Source organism: Sphaeramia orbicularis, chromosome 22 (genome assembly GCF_902148855.1).
Source record: "Sphaeramia orbicularis chromosome 22, fSphaOr1.1, whole genome shotgun sequence".
Lineage (NCBI taxonomy): Eukaryota > Metazoa > Chordata > Actinopteri > Kurtiformes > Apogonidae > Sphaeramia > Sphaeramia orbicularis.
This window is the reverse complement of record NC_043978.1, coordinates 25,618,045-25,640,095: the sequence shown is the minus strand read 5'-3', so window position 1 is coordinate 25,640,095 and position 22,051 is coordinate 25,618,045. Positions and strand designations below refer to the sequence as shown.

The following is a 22,051-nucleotide window of genomic DNA, read 5'->3' as shown; positions in this document are numbered from 1 at the left end:
TCGGAATATAGACTAGTAATCAGAAGTCTAGTGTTCGACTCAGGGAGGGAGAGGCAGGAGAGTGAACTTGATGATACTGTATACTGTGGAGACGAAATAATAATTGATGACATACAACATTTAAGTGCAAATATTTACAGTGAAACTAAGAACCTATAAATGTAAACGGCCATTCGGAAAAAACAATAACAGGAGCTCAGTGTAACATTCAACCACACAAAACAAAATCCCAACCCGCCCACAGTTTATGTAGAAAACCCACGCCTGGGTTTAAATAGGTTAGTCCAAGGGGGAATTGTGTCTTCAAAAGTTAATGAATGGGGATTGTATATGTAATGGTGGCCAGTGGGCAAAAAGAGAGTTTGAGTGGGTGGGCTGCAAAGAGCCCCCTACTGGCCCAACAGGGAAGGAAGGTGCGACTCCTTAGCTTGCCATCAGTATAAATCTGGCCTGTAGGAAAGGACCAAAGTTAAGTCATAATGTCCATCCACTGTCATTAATCAAACTCCATGGCTTTTACTGGCAAATCAATGTTGCACAATATGACGGTGTTTCCATGTTCGCTGTGGAGCCTCTGAACGTCCAAATGGGTCATATCTGATGACCATGGAAAAATGAGAAACTGCATTTTACCTCAATTATTTCATTGTATTGATAGGTTTAGTGGTTCCGAAGTTATTAAACATTTTAGATCAGTAGATGGATGTGGTTGCCAGTGGCTGTCTGGGTTTTTGAGGGTTAATCTCATAGTGTAAATGAAAAGAACTTGGCAGAAATACTGTAAATCAGCAACTCTTTTGTTACATAAAACCCTTTGAAAAACATTATTTAAAAAAAAAAAAAAAAAAAAAAAAAAAAAAGCACCACATTTCTGCTCCTTGACAACATCCTGTTTGTGTTCTGTAGATCTTATTGTCAGGATGTTATTCATATCTGGCCCATGTTGCGTTGTTTTAACATCCTGTAATCTCAGCGGGTGAGATGGCATCAGGGTAACTTACACTGCGTCGGATCAAAGAAACTTTATCCAGTTTACATTTTAAAGAGTGAACTATTGTAATGAGTTTTATGTCTAATCTCTTGTTGGCGGCACACACTCTCACCACACATCAATGCTTTTATAGTCGGCTTTCCACTCCAAATACAGCAAGGGACTTCATTCTCATCATGTTCTTGAAGTTTTTGTCAAAACAAAACACTAGGAAAAAAAAAAAAAATCAAATCTCTTTGGGCCTTTTCTTATCAGTGGTGTTTTTCATTCCACATTCTGCATACACATCACTTTCCTCAATGCCTTTTTTGTTCTCGCTGCCTCTGATATGACATTTCCTTTCACACTGACAGCTTAGAGCATCACAGAGAGACAACCATAGAACTAAAAAAAAAGAAAAATATGCAGACATCTGTCAAGGCATTGCCAGGTTCTTCCAAACTCCTGCCAGTCAACAATGGAGCATAAAGTGCAGACAGATGTGTGTGATCTTTATTCAGCATCTAGTAGAACAGTTGTTATAAAGTGCACTTTTAAGCAATAAATACATTCACCTTCTGAGCTTCTTCATACTGTTAATAAATATCTTATTTTCTATTAAATGAAGAGAACCTTAACCATTCACTAGTGGTGCTGCTTTGTGTGTTTAGTGAATTAGAATGAATAAAACCTATTTTTAATATCTTGGTGAAAGATTTCAGATTATTTGCTTTCGCAGTATATGTCAAACTATTATTTCTTTCACGTTTCAAAGCTGATATTTGAGAAAAATAAAAAAACCTGCTTATTTGTTTTTTCAAATATTTTTTCGCTGTCAGAACATCTCAGAAATGTAGAGGTAAATCATTCAGAACTGGCAAAGTGTTTGTTCCACGCATGATTGGGCGATCTCACCATCTTAATCGATTATGATCAGTGTATCTATATATTATTATTATTATTATTATTATTATTATTATTATTATTATTATTATTTACTACCTTGAGGTACAAATGTACATACGCAAAAAACCGCTGTAGCATTATCATGTCAATATACAGTCGCAGAAAAATGTATTAGACCATCCCTTGTTTTCTTCAATTTCTCATTTTAATGCCTGGTACAACTAAAGCATTTGTTTGGACAAGTATAATGATAATAACAAAAATAGCTCCTAAGAGTTTAATTTCAGAGCTGATATCTATCCATTTTCCATATTTTCTTGATAACCAAAATCACTTCAGTTCTTACATCAATAGCTATGGTATTGTACTGACAAAAACAATGCTTTTAGGCATTCCATGTTTTCTTTTCTGTCTGTTTTAGTCACATGATACACACAGGAGTTAGTACTTGATTGCATAACCATTGTTTTTGATAACTTTTGATGGTCTAGTCATTTTTTCCGTGGCTGTATTTTTCAGTTTTTTTCTGCATTTATCTCTCAAAACACTCAAAGCTACCAAATGTTCAGCCATTTTTAGAATTTAACCTTTTAAATTCTACTTTGCGCATTGCTGGTGATTAGAGTCTTGGAAGAAAAAAAAAGTCAAAAAGCAGAAAACACATTGATTTCATAGCATTAGTACTTTTTATGTGAGATTTAAAAAAAAAAAAAAAAATGTGGTCAAAGAGGCATTTTTTACCATGAGAGTACTGCACTGCACAAAACCTACAAATGCAATGAAATCAGTGTTATTGTTAATCTTTGATGTTTCTATGACGGATATAAAATGACACCACATCTCTCCACCATGTATTATATGGAAAATATCACATTTTGTGTCGTAGGATAAAACAAGTGGCATCACATGTTCAAACTGGCATTTAAAGAGTTAACATCCTGAAAATTATTGAGCATTTGACAGCTTTGATTGTGATTTAAGCGATTCAGGTAGAAAAAAGAAGAAAAAAAGAGTGATATATGATGACTTTTTTTAACATGCAAAATTTTAAATATGATGCCACATAAAAAAAAATCCTAATGAAATGAATTTCAAAGTTGTTGCTACTTTTTTTTTAATATACAAGACTTTAATCACCAGCAATGCCCCTACACTACTCAATGTATAAAATTATCAAATATTTTCATAAATAACAGTGACATCATCTATTCAAAGTGGAATTTAAAGGGTTAAAATTTTTAAAGTTATTTAACATTAGGTAATTTTGAGCAGAGCTGAAGGGGTTTAAGAGATTTATTCAGGGAAAAAAGCAGAAAAAATATTAATATATGATTTTGCCTTTTTCTTTTTGGCTTGAGGGTTCCCAGACAGTGCAAAAAGGGTTAGGAGCATATAATTGACCTGTGCGGATAACCAAAATTACACTCTAAAAGTATAAAAAAAATACATTCTTGCAGAGGTTCATGACATAATCTTAAGAAAAATGGCAGAAATGTACACAAATGGCCTGAGGGGGTCCCTAAGGGTTAATTTATGTTATGATCTACTTCTCAGATGGATTATACAGGTTGTTCCACTAAATAAATGGATGACAGTGCTGTTCCAAACCATCCAAACATTAGTTTTAAATGGCTTGTTTTCAAGGTAATTACAGTATTTTTGCACTAACCTTTGCGTTCGTAGCATGAATGTCACCAATAGAAGTTGCTAGGCTACTGAATTAATCTCAGTGTTTCCATAATAAAACTTTATTGTCTTTCCAAACTAAAGAATTTATATTTTGTCCACTTGTTTGCAGAGTTTGTGTATCTTGTTTTTCTGCTGTCTGTCTGTCAGCTCTGACGTGCACTGAGTCTGATTTACAGCCTAGTGTTTAGAGTCATGTTATTGTGAAAACATTAATGATTCATTATAAAACTCCAGTGGGACGAATTAGTCCACCACAGTCTGGGTAATTAATAGAAACACTAAAGCTGTGTGTACAGGAACATGTGGACTAGTGTTTACTTCAGCTAGATATCGTCAGCATTATTATAGAGTCAGTCCAAAATGATCCAAAAATGGAGTTTGTCATCAGGTAATAATTAAAAGCCTAACCCTCCAGGAAACTTGGTGGCGTGTTCGCTTCAAGTTTTTATAAGAGGTGAGAAAATTGTGATTCAGATGATGAATAAGGATATCCTATTTTGGTCAAGTTGGCTAGCTTTAACCCGACATTTAGTACCAGTAGGAAAAACAACAAAATACTAAAAAATTTGATGTAAATATTCGACAATCTCAACAAAATATACCCCAAAATTTACAATTGGTTTATTATAAGATTATAGTTTGATAATCACAGCCACTGAGGATATTAACCCCATTTAAGACTGCCATTATATCAGGCCACCTAGGTGTCTTCAGGTTTTCTTTGCAATGAAAGTGTCAGAAAATGTCTTTTTTGTCAATTCTTTTGCACCCTTGTTTTCAGGAAGAACTTAATTTTCAATATCTGGTCATTAATTATCATTATTATAAATAATTAATGCTTAAAACAGTGTGTTTTATTTTTTGTTTGTGTATACATCATGGACACATCCACAATCAAGTATATATATGTGTAGGTAAACGTGTGCGTATAGGTAAATGTAAATATGTTTGTTTACATGTATAATCTTTATTACTATTCTTGTTATTGTTCTGCACATATGGTAGCCTATTTTGGCATTGATTCAGCTGATGTCATCATGTCTATGCGTGTGCTGCATATTAACTGCCTCTATATATGTTGCCAAGTTTGAAGTAAATTGAAACAAAATTGATGTTTTATAGACATGTGAAATTTTGACCATTATAAGTAAATGGGGGGAAAAAAGATATTAAAAAAATCATAAAAAATTTTAACTTTGACCCACTTTTCCCAAAATGTAATCAGATATAGTCTACGTCACTGGCAATCTATAAACCCAATTTGGTATGAATTCAACAAACAGTTTTGCTGCTACAGATGTGAAATTTCGGTCATTATAAGTAAATCAGAAAAAAAAAAAAGATTAAAAAAATTTAAAGTTTGACCTACTTTTCCCAAAATGTAATGACATCTATTCCAGGTCACTGGCAATCTATAAATCCAATTTGGTAGGAATTCAACAAATAGTTTTGCTGCTACAGTGTTAACAAACTAACAAACCAAACCATAAACAATCCCCCTTGCCTCCCCATGGGGGGGCGGGATAATGACCGATAATCACATGTAGCAAAAGAAGCGACTTGAAATGAAGAAGTCCCAGTCAGATAATGGCATGAAAAGGGCAGCAGTCAATTCTCAAATAACACAAAATGATGTGGAAATAGATGTGAATCCATCCATCTGCTTTTCTACAGGTGAATGGAGATGATTGTCCTGGTAACGCCAAGTAATTGCAGCTCAAATCACTGTGATTATGTAATAGAGTCTGGCCTTCATGTAAGAGCTTAGAGAAAAAAAAAAAACGATTCAGGGAGGCTTCGATGTATTTCCCAACACTCATCTTTATTAAGTAAATAAACATACAACAAAATCTATAACCATGCATCAGACACACGGACATGTGGACACTGAGACGGTCGGCCTGTTGGCTGGAGGTAGGACAGGACTAAATGACTTTCGCCTCCTCATTTAGGGTCAGAACATTTGATAAATACATCAACTCAAACAGGATAAAAATAGTCATAGTGTAGCAACGTTTTATATGTGGTAATTATATCTCTTTTATACATTATTCCACAAGAAAAATACCATATACTGTGTCCTCTCATTATAATCCCTGTACAGTGGTTAGGGTTAGTTATTTCTATATGGTACTAAATAGGCAGATGGTTTATTATGGGCTGCGTGGTATAGATTAACCTTCAGAAAGCGGAGCTGCAGTTGAAAAACTCTAACAGCCGTGAGTGTTTTCCTAGATCTGCTGGAATGGGAGAGGTAGAAACATGGCCTCTTCTCCCCCCCCCCCCCCCCCCCCCCAAAAAAAAAAAAATAAAAAATTCTGACTGCTTGGTTTCTAAGCTTTGGTCCCTTTTTTACTCATCTTTCTCCTGTCACCATTCCTCTCAGATCTGTGGAGCTACAGAGGCAGGAAGGACTTCTATCGCGCCAAAGGGTGCCATACAAGAGGCAGGAGCAGGATGCGGGTGCAGCAACGGCATCGTAAACCTTTCTGCAGCTCTTTCTTTAACATAAGGTGGGATGTTTCGCCGTTGATTCACTAATAGGACAGCTCGTCTCTGCCACTTTCGATGTTTTCTCCACGCCGGGTTTAAAAACAACACTCTCGCCGCGCATTTTTTTGTCGTTTAATTACCCGTTTTCCCACTTTCCTCGTGACCTTTTTGTTCATACGTAGCAGAACCGCTCTCTTACCTGAAAAGTTTTCCAATTAATCTTACATGAGCTTTTGTCAGTGTGAGCAGTGCCGACAGTGTGTAAGAGTTAGAAATTCTGTTGGTAGTTTTTTTTTTTTTTATACTCGGTGTGCCAGATTTTCAGATGGGGGAGTCTGCTTCTTCTTCAAACAAAGTTCACCTGAGATATCTGTAGAAAAATATCTCATATTTAGGCATTTTCTGCAGCAAACCCTCTGCGTTTGTGTGTGTGTGTGTGTGTGTGTCTAACAGGAAGAACATACTCTTTAACAGTAGTGTATACGTACAGTAACAATACAGCAGATATACAGTATGTACACAGTTTGTTAGATGCAGTAAAGGAGACCGTTCTGTCCACTGAACAGATTTAAGGCAATTTCTGAAGTGTCCTGCTGTGAGGGTAACTACTGCGCAGCACAGTCTCAAATTGGATGATAAAAAAATAAGAAAAAAGTCCAGCTGAGATGTGTTAAAAATCTTGCAGTGTATATATGCATCCTCATAGGATTGTGTACATTTTTCATGTTGTACACATCATCTACTGATCTATTCTATTCTATTTTAACCCTTAAAGACCTACAGCTATTCTTATAGCGACTTGCAAATTCTTTTTTTTTTTTTTTAATCTCCAGTATTATCTTACTATCCTCTGGGTGCTTCATGAAACTGGTCCCTAAAAACAGGACATGGGGGCTAAATATTCAAACCAGACATAGACTAATGTTATGAAGCAAGTTTGGAAGCACTTTGGGCCTATTCTACTGAAATAAAAGAGTAACTATTTTTCAGATAAAATGCGTTTTTATGTTTTTTATATTGTCTTTATACAAAAATCTGCGTGTAACACGGTAAAAAGGACACAAAAATTACATTCTAATATTTTTACAAATATCTTTTTGTTCTCTCACAGGTACATTTTTGGAATTGAACTAATTATGCCAAGCAGAGTGTTTCACAAAAATGACCGCTGTCGCAAAATCACTTACGATTTATGTGTTTAAATGGGCAGGTTCTGCGTGTAACGTGAGTGGACACAAAACCAGGAATGAGACTGCCAATTCATGAAAAACCCACGTCTGGATTAGAAAAACCACTAGGATCTTCAAATTTAACACAGTGTCTTTATTTATAGCGGTATATAAGACAATTTACAGCCATGTTTTCAGGTAAAATGCATTGACACCTAGGTAGCTTTTCCTGTCCCAATTTTGGTCCTATTTTTAAGCCCTAATATTTTATCAAAAATGAATTAATTTTGGGGAAATATGTCTAAATTTCTCTTTTATTAGTGGGTCTAAAAAGCTGGAAAAGTGCCTGGTACCAAAATGAACCCAGTTTCATAGAAGCACCCATATACATTTAGCATTTTTCAGTGTTTTCCTATATTTAATTGACTGATCATGTAGTTGTTCATAAAAGCTCAGAGTAAATTCAAAAGTTATTATATCAGAAACAGAGAAAACGGAAGAAAAACAGACTTCAAACAAAATATATCATTAACTGAACTAAAAACAAGTGTCCACCACCACTGTCATTTGTCAAACTACATGGGTTTTATTAGCCCATAAGGACCCAGTGTGACTTTTGTGGCAGTTCCCAAATGAATTTTTCCCTCTATTTAACCTTTCCTGTGTGATTTATAACGCTTCGTTTTCATATTATCCTCTGAATTTTTGCATTTTTTCCCAATGGAGATCATTGATTTTTTTTGTGTTTAACTGACTAATCATGTAGATGTTCATAAAAGCTCAGAGTAAAATCAAAGGCTATTGTATCAAAACAGAAAAAAATGAAGAAAAGGTGACTTTTTCAGTAAAATATAGCATTAATTGGACATAAACCTAGTATCTCCATCCACTTTCTTTGATCCAACTCCATGGGTTTTATTCGTGAATCAATGTGGTAGAAGATTCTCATGTTTCCACGGTAACTACTGAGCCTCTGAACGTCCAAATGGGTCATATCTGATGCCCATGAAAAGATGACAAACTGCATTTTACACCAATTATTTACATGTATTGATAGGATTAGTGGATTATAAATTACTTACCCTTGTGTGGTGTTCATATTTGTGTTATTCAGCCAATGTTCATGGGTCTGGTGGACCTGTTGCATTTGTGGGTTTTTAATTTAACATAATCAAACAGCTTTTATGTTAAAATACTCAACAGATGTTTAGTTCATCCTAATTACAAGCAATATAAAAAGCATACTGTAAACGTTTAATATGAGATCACATTTATGAATTAAAGTGCTACTCGTTTTTAGTTTGTTTTTTAAACATTTTATATCAGTAGATGCTTTTGGTCACCAGCAGCTGTTTAGGTCTTTAAGGGTTAATTATTGTACAGGCTTATGTGTATTTATTTCAACTTATTAACTCTAACGAACAAATTCAGGGATTTTTGAGATTCTAATTTAGATTTTTCCAAAAATAAACTGCACTGAAGAATTACCATTTACCATAAAAAATCACATACAAATGTTCGATCTTTCAGTTTTAACTAATGAACTTAACATGATGCTTATTTTTTCTTACATCTTTACTCTTTATTCCCTTCATTTATGAGATGAATATCAGTACTTTATTCTCCCATTTTCAAACTCAATTATTATTTTAGTTTTTATGTATTAGAAGGAAATGATCAGTTTTTACACTGGGTTTTTCTGCCTGCACCTGTAAACTACAGCACATTTCAACTAATATTTTACACAAAGGTGTCTATTATATTTTAGTACACTGCAAAGATAATCCAAAAACAACAAAAAGTGATGAGGAAAGTTATTGTTTTTGTCTGTGTCCGTCTATGTCTTGTGAAAAATGGGCCTAATTTTTACTTTTTCCCATCTTTTGTTTCTAGGCTGCCCTGTAACTTTGGTTTGATTTAGTGCAAATTCATGTTAAATATGTAATTATTTTGTACACTATAGCCGCTGTCCTTTTTTATGTTACATGTCCCTTATTCACATCCTAGACTTATACATTAGGGACAGTAACCATGACAACAACTTTATTAGAATGTATTGTGGAAAACTCAAACACAGGAAACTCAGGTTAGAATTCTTAATTTCAATCACTTAAAGTCTTATCTATAGTTCAGCATTATACTAGAATTTTTTGACCCTAAATTTCTAGAAATGAGCCACTAACACTAACACTTAACCAATGATTTTAACTTCAGTGGTGATGTCTCTAATGCTTTGTCCACACGTACACAGTTACTTTTCCAAACACATATTTTCTTCATTGTTACTATGATCTACTACAGGTCATACGTTGATTTCTACACTTGAATTTGATGCATTTTTTTACAAAATACTTCTTGAAATCTCAATTGTTGCAATCTAAAATGCTGTTTACATGTGGACAAGAGGCCCAAACATAGAGGAAAATATCTGTTTAGTAAAATATCCACATTGGTTTGAACATTGATTAGACATTGATTTTATTCATTTGCGGTTTTGGCATCAACTCTCACTTTTTGTTGTTTTTATATTTTTGTTGCCACTTTTTCTCTTCTTTTCCCTTTTCAGATAACATATCTTTGGCTATGTTCAGACTGCAGGCAAATGTGGCCCAAATCAGATTTTTTTTGCTCATAAGTGACCTGTATCCGATCTGTTAAAGACAGTTTGAACAGCACAAATCCAACCCAGGCCACTTTCATACGTGGTCCTAAATCCGATACATATCTGATATTTTACAATCCGACTTCAGTCTGAACGGCCAGGTCGCAATTTATCTGACCTTTACATCATTGAAATGCAACAGACGTCACAATTCTGCGTCCCAGGAGGAGGAGCAACAGGAAAAACATATTTCCTTCCGTGGTCACGTATTACGTCAGGATCTCTTTTGCACATGCGGGTCACTTCAGGGTCGCATTCAGGTCAAATTCAAAACTGATAGAAGTCGCAGTTAACGTGTAATATGAACCTGCACACACAAAAAAAATCGGATTTCACCAAAAAAATCCGAATTGTGCATTAAGACCTGCTGTCTGAACGTAGCCTTTGACTGATAAATATGCATCACATTAAGTTTATTTATTTTAAAACTGCTGAATTTTATATGCGATTACTAAAATACATAAGCTGTATCTAAAAACAAGGGTGAACTACTATAATAATAATAATAATAATAATAATAATAATAATAATAAAAAAACCTCTGCCAATTGAAAAACAGGTATTAAACATCTGCTTTGGTTAATGGTGCCCACAGATCATGTTCCTAAGAGAAGCATCTGTTTCATTTTATGTATGTCTCTTACAGCATGCATTTAGTTCAAGAGAAACTAGAGAACGGATAAATCTTCTTAACAGCTTTGCAGTCAGCAGGGTCCACTACACATAATGGATAACCTTCTATAAATCCAAATAGGAGTAATTAAGTCCTCCCATTAGACACGCATTAGTCCATTATCTATAGTGTATATATTAAAGCAAGAATTAATGGTTTTTTGCTGGTTTCACTAACAGTACTTAACATGTAAGATAGAGCAGATAACGCAGTACACGGGGCTGGGTCTGTGGTGGGAACTGGTCCCAGTGGCTCTAATTATCGTCGCTGTCATTGGAAAATAAAAAGCAGTGCTTGAAGTGGAAAAAAAAAAAAAAAAAGAGCCGGTACTCCTGTTGTTTCCCTGTGGGCGTGTGTGTACATCGCAGTTTCAACAAGTCATTTACTGTCACATTCAGGATTTCTAAGCTCAGTAGTCGATACAACTGTCAGTCAAAGCCTGTCGTTTATTATAGTTACAGTTACGTCTCTCTGTATTCTAATTTTAGCTTCATTTTCATGCTTGAAATGATTTAGTTGTGTTACGTGACTTTGGGGCAGCATCCGACTGAAATGACTTTACTTAAATCTAATACTAGGTCACACTTCTGCACATTTTTTTGGTTGTAGTTTATTTAATCCTTAGTGGTCTGAGCCTATTTTAAGCAGCTTTGAATACTTCTGATTTTGGCTTCATATAGCACATAAAAAAGTTTACCATAACCATGTTTGGTGTGTTTTGTTTGTTTGTTTTTAACTTCATCTATATGGTCTGATCATTTTTTTCACTAACATATTGGAAAACAAAGAAATCATGAAATCTGAATTGGAAAAAATTTACTATGTATTACAATAAATACTACAAACATGCTCAAGGAACTGTTTTGGAACTTGAAAAACTAAAATCTAGGTAGAATTTAATATTTTTGTTCTATCAAATTAAAACTATCATATCTACGGATTTACATTGTCTGTCAACATCAAAGAGAAAGTTTCAAATTATCACTTTTGAGGAAAGTTTTTGGTTTGAAAATGTTACACGATCTAAACACACCGGCACAATCCTAGACCCTGGAGGGTTAATTACTGCTCTAGCTTTACCAACAGTTTCACCACAAGTATGTCAGTAATAATGGGACAAAACCATGTGAAATTATGTTGTAAAGAAACACCTCACCCTTTTACCTGACCCTTCCACAAACTTTAACCCAGGCTGCACCTAAGCCCACTGAAAACTTTGTGAAACTTTGTATATTTGTTTGTTTTTTTGTGCTTCCTATCATTTAGTATTTTGATGTAAAGCAGCTGCTCCTACACAATTATTTCCTCCTGGGATTAATACAGAGCTGAAGTCTCTTTTGGTGTGTCCCATGGGACATAACTTGAGAAAAAAATGTTAACGACAATCATTGAAGCGTGACAAATCTTTTTTTTTATCCAGTTTGGATTATGTGAGCATTTATACATATGGTGTTTGTCAGTTTCAAAGATCATTTCATGTACGATTAGTGGAAAAGATAGTAAAGAAATAATCTAGTTTTGTGTTTAAACAGCTGAATGGACTGCATCTCTCATCATGATACATGTCAAAAACATAAAAATGGCCACTTGCCCTGCCAAATTTTACCTTAATCTTCAAGAGTGAGGTTAAAAAGTGTTAAAAGAAGTGAAAATCATTACAAGTCTGGTCATGTTGAAGCTGCAGAAACATCTACAGCAACTTTAAACAGACTGTGGAGAGAAAAAAATTGGGATTACACCTCCTCTACAGCTTTGTGTGTTGTCTTTCTAGTTACATATTTCCACAGTCTGATAACTCAATACTTTTACACTGAACTTTGACTTTCTTGACTTATAAAATGATCTTTTAAACTGACAAACATATGAAGAAATGATGGAATAATTTAAAGGAGATCAAAAAAAATTACTAAGTCTTGCAAATGACTGGAATACTTTTTTTTTTTTTTCTCAATGACTTCAGCTCTCTATTATCCACTCTATCAAAGAGGTTTTTGAATTAGGCCCAGTCTGTACTAGTTAGTAAATTCACTTTGATTAATTTATTATGATTAAATAGTTGATAATGTATGTTCCCTTCAGTAGAGGTTATTATTGATGAGTTGGTGATGGTTATATTCTTGGGAATCAATGTTTGTTGTTGATGTCACAGAAGTTGAGACGACCTTCTTCATAGGTTCACACAGAAACCTTCAGAATACTCTTGAGAATGCTTCAGAAGATTCTTGAGTTTACCTTGTGGGTCAAACAGAACATATTCAACTGCCATTTTCTTCCCGGGTTGAGAGGCTCAGATTATTTTATAGGAAAGGTAATGTTGTGCTGCTGTGTTTAACATGTATAAATGCAGGTAATCTGGGAAAAAATATTGTATTTTTAGTACTTTCTAATTGATTAGAAAGCGAAAGGACAACAGATAAAGAAACACCAGATCCTATAATACTTGGCGTCTATACTGGGTTGCATTACATATTTAGTATTTATGACAACTGTGTAACCTTCCACTTAATATTGGGTCTAGTTTCCTAATATAGCTTTGAAATTCTGCATGTATTTGTAATATTGTACACAAGGTTTTTTTCTAATCTCATTTTATATATATTAAATTATGCCTCTTTTTTCCTTAAATAATTTTCCCTGTAAATTATATGCAGTTTTTTAAGATTGCATGATGTAACACCAAGGGATCCGGGGCATTTCTCTGTATATGTCTTTTCTAGAAATCTGAGGAAGATCAATGATGTTTGAAACATTACAGCTGGAATAAATCTTTGCACAGAAGTTACACTGGTATGTGGGTTTTTTCTCTTATGCTTTTCCTGTTTTATCCTGTAACACTATCTAAGGAGACATTAACTTGGAGGTGCTTCAGTGATGTGATGTTTTACTCTGAAATATAGATGTACCTCCACATTTTACTATCATCCATCCGTCCATCCATTTATTTATTTATTTATTATATTTATTATATTTATTATATTTATTTCAGTTCCATATCAATCAGGAAGCAGTTGTTGGAGAAATTGTACTTTAACCTGTTGCCAGTTTGTAGCTCTGAGGCTGGAGTGGAGGCTATTTTATGCAGCTTTCTGCTCACTTAGCCTTGGGTTCTGTCCTCTGTTCGGATCTGTACACAATACATCTGCAGCACAAGGTTTGCAGACATGTTGTCCCTCAATCCTGTCCTTCATCTCCCCTGCAGGACTGAGTATAAATGTATCAGCCGATACGTTGGCGTATATGAGACTGCATTCACAATCTCCCGAAGAGATTCTTTTATGTCTTTCTTCACCTACTTATTAGTAGCAAGAAGATAATTGTTGGAAAATTCTATACATATTTATACATCTTGCAACTTCAAACACTATAGATCTATATAATGTTTTTGTAAATAACATGTGAGCTTCCCACCCTGAGTGTGACATCAGTGGACAATGACTGTAGTGGTTAATTTCCTCTTCATCTTTGTCATTTTCTTCTTTACATAGACACTAGTGTATTTATATTCACCTACTCTGTCCTAGGAAAGTATGTGAAGGATTAGCGCGCTGAAGAACTGCAAATGTCGATATCTGAGCTGTATATGTGTCACATACTCATTCGTTTTTTTATTGAAGACTGCGGTGTGCTTTGAGTATCACAAATGTTGGGGAAAATGTAGCTTGAGTGGATCTTATTGTGCTACTCGATCAAAGAAAGAGCTTCGCTATTGAAAAGCTGTTTGCTTCAGAAAACAACAACGTTACCTCCACGCGACTGAGAGAAATGTGGTTAAACTACTGAGACCCTTTTATGCAGAGTGCTGAAAAGAGAATGGCAGCCTGTGACAAGTGCCGGAGGTGAAACGCAAGAAAAAGTATGTGAAAGGTTAAAATGCACAAGTGCCAGTATTGCGTACTGGTGAGTACCGGCCCACTTCGAGCACTGAACAAATAGCTGCTCTCAGGTAGCTACACCGTATAATGACATACAGTAGAAAAAGTGTTGCAGACTGTGTGAAACGTGCCTTGGCTAAGATACATAAAACAACAACATCTCAAAACCCCATCACAACAAGTATTTGTTTGCTGCAGGGAACGTTAGAGACATACAGTACAGTAAGTTAGAAATCTTCATGCATAAAATGAAATGCTCCCTGTCTCTGCTCAGTTCAGCAGTGTGCCGTACAGCTGTGCCTTGGTCAAACTGTCTTTCCTGGTCAGTCCCGTGCTGCCAAATTTTTGGTATCTTGGAGAGGTCTTCTTTGGGAGGGCGGGGCCGACGCTGAGCGCAGAGCTGGAGCTCGGGCGAGGCCGGACGAGCGGCCTGGGGCTGGGGTAGTGCTGGAGACTTGAGGCTTCGAGGGAGCTTTGGTGTAAGGACTCGGCTGAGCTGTCGGCGCTCAGATTCACGTAGTCCTTCTTGGCGCTGCTCGCCGACGCCGCTCTCCCGCTGCTTTCCTTCTCTTTCGAGCTCCCTGAGAGGAACAGGCTGCACTCGGAGTCCTGACTGTCATCCTTGGCTCTGTACAGCACCGAGGTTTTCTCCTGCTTGCGGTGCTCCAAAGGTTTAGGGCCGGGTGAAGGAGGACCCACGGTGAAACACTGGTCCAGCACGCGGCTGTGGAAGACGTCATCTCCTTCTTGGAAGCTGCTATAGAGAGACCCCTTGACTTTACTAGAGGGACCCATGGCAAAGTGGCGCTCGGAGAAACTGTACGGAGACGCCCGGCCTGTGTAGGAAGATGAGAATGTGTTGATGTCTTCCACGCTGAGCTGCCTCCAGCGGCTGCTCAGGTCATCTTCAGGGACTTGGCTGTCCAGATCTCTGCCGTGCACCTGGCCAAGTCCTGATGTGGAACCCATACTGTGAGAGGAAGTCAAGCGTGGGCTGCTCGAATGGTACGGTTCACTGAAGCACGATGCCGTCCTCGTGTATGACAGTGAGGTTCCCTTCTGTGGACTCCTGGGGGTCACCATATGCTGGATGCTGCGGGACTTCGGGAAGCCTAGACTGTCTTTATCATAAGACAGCAGGCCTTTGCGCTCATAGTCCACGCTTCCTCCGTCTCTCCAGTCCATATAAAGACCTTGGTGAGAAGACGATAAGGTGCTGCTGGCTGTGCGACCACAACCGCCGCTTACCCCTCCCTTGTCGTCTGACGCCAGGCTGAAGCTGGAGTAGGAGCTGGAGGCGGGGAGGCTACCTGTGCCGAAGTCATCGTGGTGGTGGAAGGAGGATGGGGTCTCATGGTGGGAGAAACTTCCAGAGTGGTAGGCCACTTCTTCTGGGTTGCTGTCGGTGGAGTTCTGAGTGTGGAGCTGCTGGAGTAGACCGGTACCGTGGAGGTCGACGCTCTGCCGGCGCTCCGTGTCTTGCCAGCGTTCGGGGCAGTAGAGCGCCGTGTCGCTGCAGTACAGGTCTGAAGTCTTGTACGCAATGCGACGGTTCAGGTGATCGGTGCTTCCTGTTCCCGTTAGAAAGTCTCCGTCCTGCTGCTGTGGGCTGGGGGAGCGTGTCACAGGGCAGCTGCTTCCCGGTTCAGGCTTTTCCAGGACCTTGGCAATTATGGATGTGGGCACGGCATCAGAGTAATTGGAGTGGCACATTGCCATCGTAGCTCCACTTCCCCGATTATGTTTCTCAATGTGGGAACTGATGCGTTCCTGGAAGTCCAACGGCAGCTGGAAAACAGAGGGAGAAAAGAAACCAACATTAAAACCAAAATCAGACATCTTGTAGATCTTTTTTTTTTTTAAGGATTATGATAATTATAGATTGTGACAGCTGCTGAATCATTTAGATTTCACTAGTAAAACTCTAAAAATGAACAATTCTGCTTTTCTTAATTCTGCTGTTGGCATCCACCAGGTCACCACTGAACTATTAGAGGAATAAAGTTATTATTGAGCCATGTTTTTACTGATATAGTTTAGATTTTAACTACATATTAAACACATAAACTAGAACATTTTCCCTTAAACAACTTCTGGTATAATACTAACCCTGAGTGAACCTTGGCTGTCTTGGTGATTAAGGACAAAACTACCAGTGAAAAAGAAACATGTTAACAAATGAAAACAAAAAGTTGGTAAAACTAAATAAAAACTACAGTGAACAATACAATACAAAGTAAAGTGAAAAACAATTAGAGGTGAAATCAGCTTAATTTTTCTTTTTAGTAAGAATATACTCGTTCTGCACAATATGGGACCTATTATACATGCTTGTTCTCATATTTCCATCAATCAGGGCTTTCCTTATAACACCTGAGAAAACTTTAAGTGTATAAAAGCTAAAAGCAGCCAACTCCATATAATGAAGGAGGAAATTAAAGTAGTCCCGCACAAACTAATGAACACTTGGAAACTATAAACTGCAGAAAATAAGCTTGATTAAGTACATTAAACCAATATCAGCCATGGTGTTTAACTGATTATTAATATTGTCATTAATAATGGTAACAGCTGCTGAGTCCTTCTTTAGATTTATTCAATAATACTTTTGAAATACAACCAACTCCCCAGCGTCCTCGTCTTGATGGATACAATCAACTCGAATCTTTCTTTCAGACATATTCTTCCCGGCTCTGCATCAAGGGTATTTTTAGTGTTTCTCCTCAAGGATTTTAATCAACAGTACTTGTTTACAAAGTAATTCATTCTCACAAAGCTCACACAGAGCAGACCAGTTCATGTATCACGGGGGAATTACATTGGTTGGTTCTCCTAATGAATCTGTCAGAAAAGTGCTGAATACAAGGTCTGTTTCTGTATTTGTTTCCAACACAATCATGCTTCTTTTTTCAGGTAACTTGTAAATATTAATGTTAGATTGTCTTTTCATAGCGTTAGATAAGGGCTGTGCGATATGACTATATTAAATTGTGACAGATTAGAAGGTATTGACGATCCGACAAAGCAGAGAGATCATGGAATTGATGGAATATGATACAGTCAGAGCCATAGACAGGGTTCCTGCAGGTTTCTATAAGTTAAATTTAAGACTTTTTAAGACCTTTTTAAGACTACTTAGAACAGAATTTAATGCCCATTTCGCAGCTATACAGGCAAAAATTTGTGACTCCTAGAATTTAGGAAAATGTATTTATTTACTCCAACGCCCTAATTCCCACCATTCCGAGTCATTTCTCACAGGGGGCTGCAAAGTTACTGATAACTGGTTCCTAATTTCATTAGAAATAGTCGGTGTGGAACTGAGTAGACTAATGTTACTGTCTTTGTAGCTTGGACGTTTAAAAGACACATTTAAACACAATACAGCCAACAACTTTATGGAAAAATAACCTACCATATCAAATGTAGAGATAGATAGATAGATAGATAGATAGATAGATAGATAGATAGATAGATAGATAGATAGATAGATAGATAGATAGATAGATAGATAGATAGATAGATAGATAGATAGATAGATAGATAGATAGATAGATAGATAGATAGATAGATACTTTATTGATCCTTTGCGGGAAATTGTTTGGTTATAACAGCTGTACAAAAAACACACTGGCCCATCACAACAGACATCCCACATACAACCAACAATGGAATGTTTAAGTGTTAAAAACAGAATAAAAGATATATAAATATGTAATAAGTACAATAAAAGTAATGTAAAAATAATACAATAAAACAAAACACCTATAGTATGCACAGCATACAACAATTTATCGCACAGCAATATTAAAAAGTTGAATAGCTGCCGGCAGGAAGGACCTCCTCCTCCTACTCTATGTAATACTTTTAAAGACTTTTTTAAGGTATTAAATGCAGATTTGTCAAGACTTTTAAGACTTTTTGAGACCTTGCAGGAACCCTGCATAGAGTATTCAACGGCTTTGGATTAGGGATGTAACGATTACCAGTATAACAATACACCGCAGTAAAATTCCTAACGGTTAGTATTACCGTTTAAATTCCAATTATCATGATAGCCATGTTTGATGACCGCACTTTGAAAACTAGAAGCACTCGGAGAGCACAGACCTCCGCCAAGGCTGATCAGTGCCCCCCCCCCCCCGATCACCACCAAAATTTAATCAATTCTTCCTTATCCCATTTCCAACAAACCCTGAAAAGTTCATCCAAATCTGTCCATAACTTTTTGAGTTATGTTGCACACTAACGGACAGACAAACAAACAAACCCTGGCAAAAACATAACCTCCTTGGCGGAGGTAACCAATGGTACTGCACATGTCCTGGAGAAACAGCAACACTCCAGTCTCTCTCTCTCTCTCTCTCTCTCTCTCTCTCTCTCTCTCTCTCTCTCTCTCTCTCTCTCTCTCTCTCTCCTCTCTCTCTCTCTCTCTCTCTCTCTCTCTCTCCTCTCTCTCTCTCTCTCTCTCCTCTCTCTCTCTCTCTCTCTCTCTCTCTCTCTCTCTCTCTCTCTCCTCTCTCTCTCTCTCTCTCTCTCTCTCTCTCTCTCTCTCTCTCTCTCTCCTCTCTCTCTCTCTCTCTCTCTCTCTCTTCTCTCTCCTCTCTCTCTCTCTCTCTCTCTCTCTCTCTCTGAAAAGAAAGTCAAACAACTCAAACTTCATCTGGAAAATGGTCAAACAGTGTCCATAAGGTGCCATCTTTAATGCACATTTGTATATTGATGTTTACATGTTAATTACCTCCGCCAAGGAGGTTATGTTTTTGCCAGGGTTTGTTGTCTGTCGTTAGTGTGCAACATAACTCAAAAAGTTATGGACAGATTTGGATGAAATTTTCAGGGTTTGTTGGAAATGGGATGAGGAAGAAATGATTAAATTTTGGTGGTGGTCGGGGGTGGGGGGGCCCACGGGGGGGGCCACTGATCAGCCTTGGCGGAGGTCTGCGCTCTCCGAGTGCTTCTAGTATTTTAATGTTTCTGTCAACAGAAGGTACATTGGGGCTATTATTTAATTTTCTTTCTTTCTTTCTTTCTTTCTTTCTTTCTTTCTTTCTTTCTTTCTTTCTTTCTTTCTTTCTCTCTTTCTTTCTTTTTCAAAATACAACTTAGTTAAATTATTTCAGTGTATGTATTAGTACTTTTTGAACATTTTGAGCACAATTTCCACAATATCGCGATAATAATGATAACTGTGATCATTTTGGTCACAATAACCGTGATATAAAATTTTCATATCGTTACATCCCTACTCTGGATGTAGTTATATGCTGACACACACACACACACACATTACATCAGTTTATGTTCCCATCACATGGATTTCACGTTGTGTAGCAAAAGTCACGGCTGACAGGGAAACGAACAAGTTCACAGGGAAAAATTACTGAGCATTTTTTCCAGAGTCAGAAGTATTTTCCTTAAAAAGAGTAAATTTGGCTCTATATTGAGTTTGGATAGCTCTACCTAAAGAGTAACTTTTACTCTTTTTAGAGAGGGACCAAATGTTATCTGAGTAGAGTAAAATTTTCTTCAATTTGAGTAAATTTTACTCAGGCAACTTTCCTGTGATGCTTCCTAAACAGAACTCCACTTCCATCGAAGGGAATTGGTTTGGCTTTTCCCCAAAATGACAAAGCACCAACAACAGCAATTTGCAAAATTTGCACAGACGCGATTCGCACATCAGATGGCAACACTACGAACCTGTCCAATCACCTGTAGAGACAACGTCCCAAAACAGCATGAGAGCCAAACTGAACTAGAAGACCAGTCACACTCACACCGCAGCCAGAGGCAACAAAAGCAAATGACTTTAACGCAAGTATTTAGTAAAGGCACTCTAACCACCGTAGATCACTTAAATCACTGTTACACGTTATATCGCCTTTTCACTTTATATCACTGTGCCCTGAAATGTGTACATACAATCAGAAGTCTTTGTTTACAGTACTGTACATAAAGTTTTCTTAGAGTAGGTTCCTTAGCAAGTTTTTTGAGTAAATATTCTAACCTTATAGTCAACCTGGTTACTAACGCACCTGTTTTGGTCTGTCTGTTTTTTTGTCTTCTTGTGCTCTATGCAAAGCTGCTGAATACTTGAATTTCCCTCAGGATTAATAAAGTATCTATCTATGAGACGAGTAGCAAATGGTGGAAAGAGGTAACAGAAGCAGTGACTTTTTACCAGGCAAAAGATATGCAAATTAGTGTCAAAGATTAATGTAAAGAATCGTGATAAAATTGAGATTGTGATTTATTTTTTTTTAAAATTGTAATATGATATTTTTGCTATATCGCCCACTCCTAAGTTAGATGTTTCTGGTCATACTTTAACGTCCTTATTTTTTCAGTTTAATACAAATACAGATACATGTTGCTGTACATTTGAGAAAACTCTTCATGTCAATTACAAACCGGTTCTTTTTGCCCATTAAAGCTGGTCCGGGTCAGTAGGAACTGCTCCTACCAAACTCCCTCTTTTACTTTCATCTTTCTCTTGTTCACTGTCGTCTCAACCAAAAAGCCCTCATTCGCTCTCTCTCTCAGTCGTTTTATCAGTCTCTCTTTCTTCTGTCTACCATCAAACACATATCAGTTCCACAGGGACCGGCTTAGATTCAAATTAAACCAATGCTCTGGGTCTCCAGCTGGGAATAGAGAGAAAAAAAGATAAAATACCGACTTGGCTTTGTTAAGAAATAGAAGCTGGCATCGGCATAAAATAACCTGCATCTTTTAAGTTGAGGCTATTTTTAGCAACCGCTGCTTCTCCCAGAGGGAATAGAGATGGAAAGTAGGTGAGGCTGGAGATAATATACAGTGTGTGCTCCGAGTGCGCTAGCTCAGCATTAGCTGCTATCGGAGACACATCTTAATTAACAGTCACATAGTTCTGCAGCGTTAATCCACGTGACAGCATCTACAGGTCTTCTTCCATTTATTGAAATAAGTGGCTTATTACTGAATTGACGCTGAACATTTTACAGTTCATTGAATCAATTTGGAAGCTATTTGTTGGAAATAATTTTAGAATAGCCTTCGCACGTCCATGTTTTAGAACCTTTTTAAAAAAAGTGAGACTGGCTTTAAAAAGGGGGAGTTAATTTTATTGAAATATTTTGAATTAACACAGTAACAGTAGGATAATAAGAGGGAATGAAAGGGTCAATGAGTATGATTTTTAATGGGCTTGGATAAAGTTTATTTTGGACTCTATCACATTAGATGTTAGGTTATCCCTTTTCTAACCTAACAATTGTGTCTTTTGCCAACATCCATGATAACAGCCTGAACAAACAGGAGGATATGGAACTAATGTTTTAGTGACAACCCTTATGCTCATTAATGCATTCTTCAGTGCTTCTCTTTTCTAGCATTAGCAACAATTAGCTTAGAAACAAAGAGGTGAAGTTTTGTTGCTTCCACTTGTTTCCCCATATGACAATTATTTCAGGAAAAAAAATAAACGTTATCACAGTCAAAGGCAAGAGAGAAGTTTTTTGGGTTTTTTTTTCTGTTTGGATCTTGCATTATTTACATGTTTTTGTCAGTTTAGATGTTTTTACAAGTCAAGAAAGTTTCCGCTTGCGGTAAAACTGTTGAACTATCAGACAGCGA

General features: G+C 36.9%; 2 protein-coding genes across 3 annotated transcripts in view; one reads left to right on the top strand and one right to left on the bottom strand.

Annotated features, from left to right (window-relative positions):
• Nucleotides 1–6,971, top strand: part of wdr25 (WD repeat domain 25) — a 62,003-nt gene extending 55,032 nt beyond the window's left edge. For both annotated transcript variants that reach the window (XM_030126717.1, XM_030126716.1), the window contains exon 8: nucleotides 5,952–6,971. The gene's annotated coding sequence lies outside the window, so the exon portion shown is untranslated. The remainder of the gene's footprint in view (nucleotides 1–5,951) is intronic.
• Nucleotides 6,972–13,542: 6,571 nt separating this feature from the next.
• Nucleotides 13,543–22,051, bottom strand: part of begain (brain-enriched guanylate kinase-associated) — a 152,831-nt gene continuing 144,322 nt past the window's right edge. Inside the window, exon 7 of the mRNA XM_030126708.1 lies at nucleotides 13,543–16,222. Coding sequence (XP_029982568.1) covers nucleotides 14,705–16,222 — 1,518 coding nt within the window. The 3' untranslated portion in view covers nucleotides 13,543–14,704. The remainder of the gene's footprint in view (nucleotides 16,223–22,051) is intronic.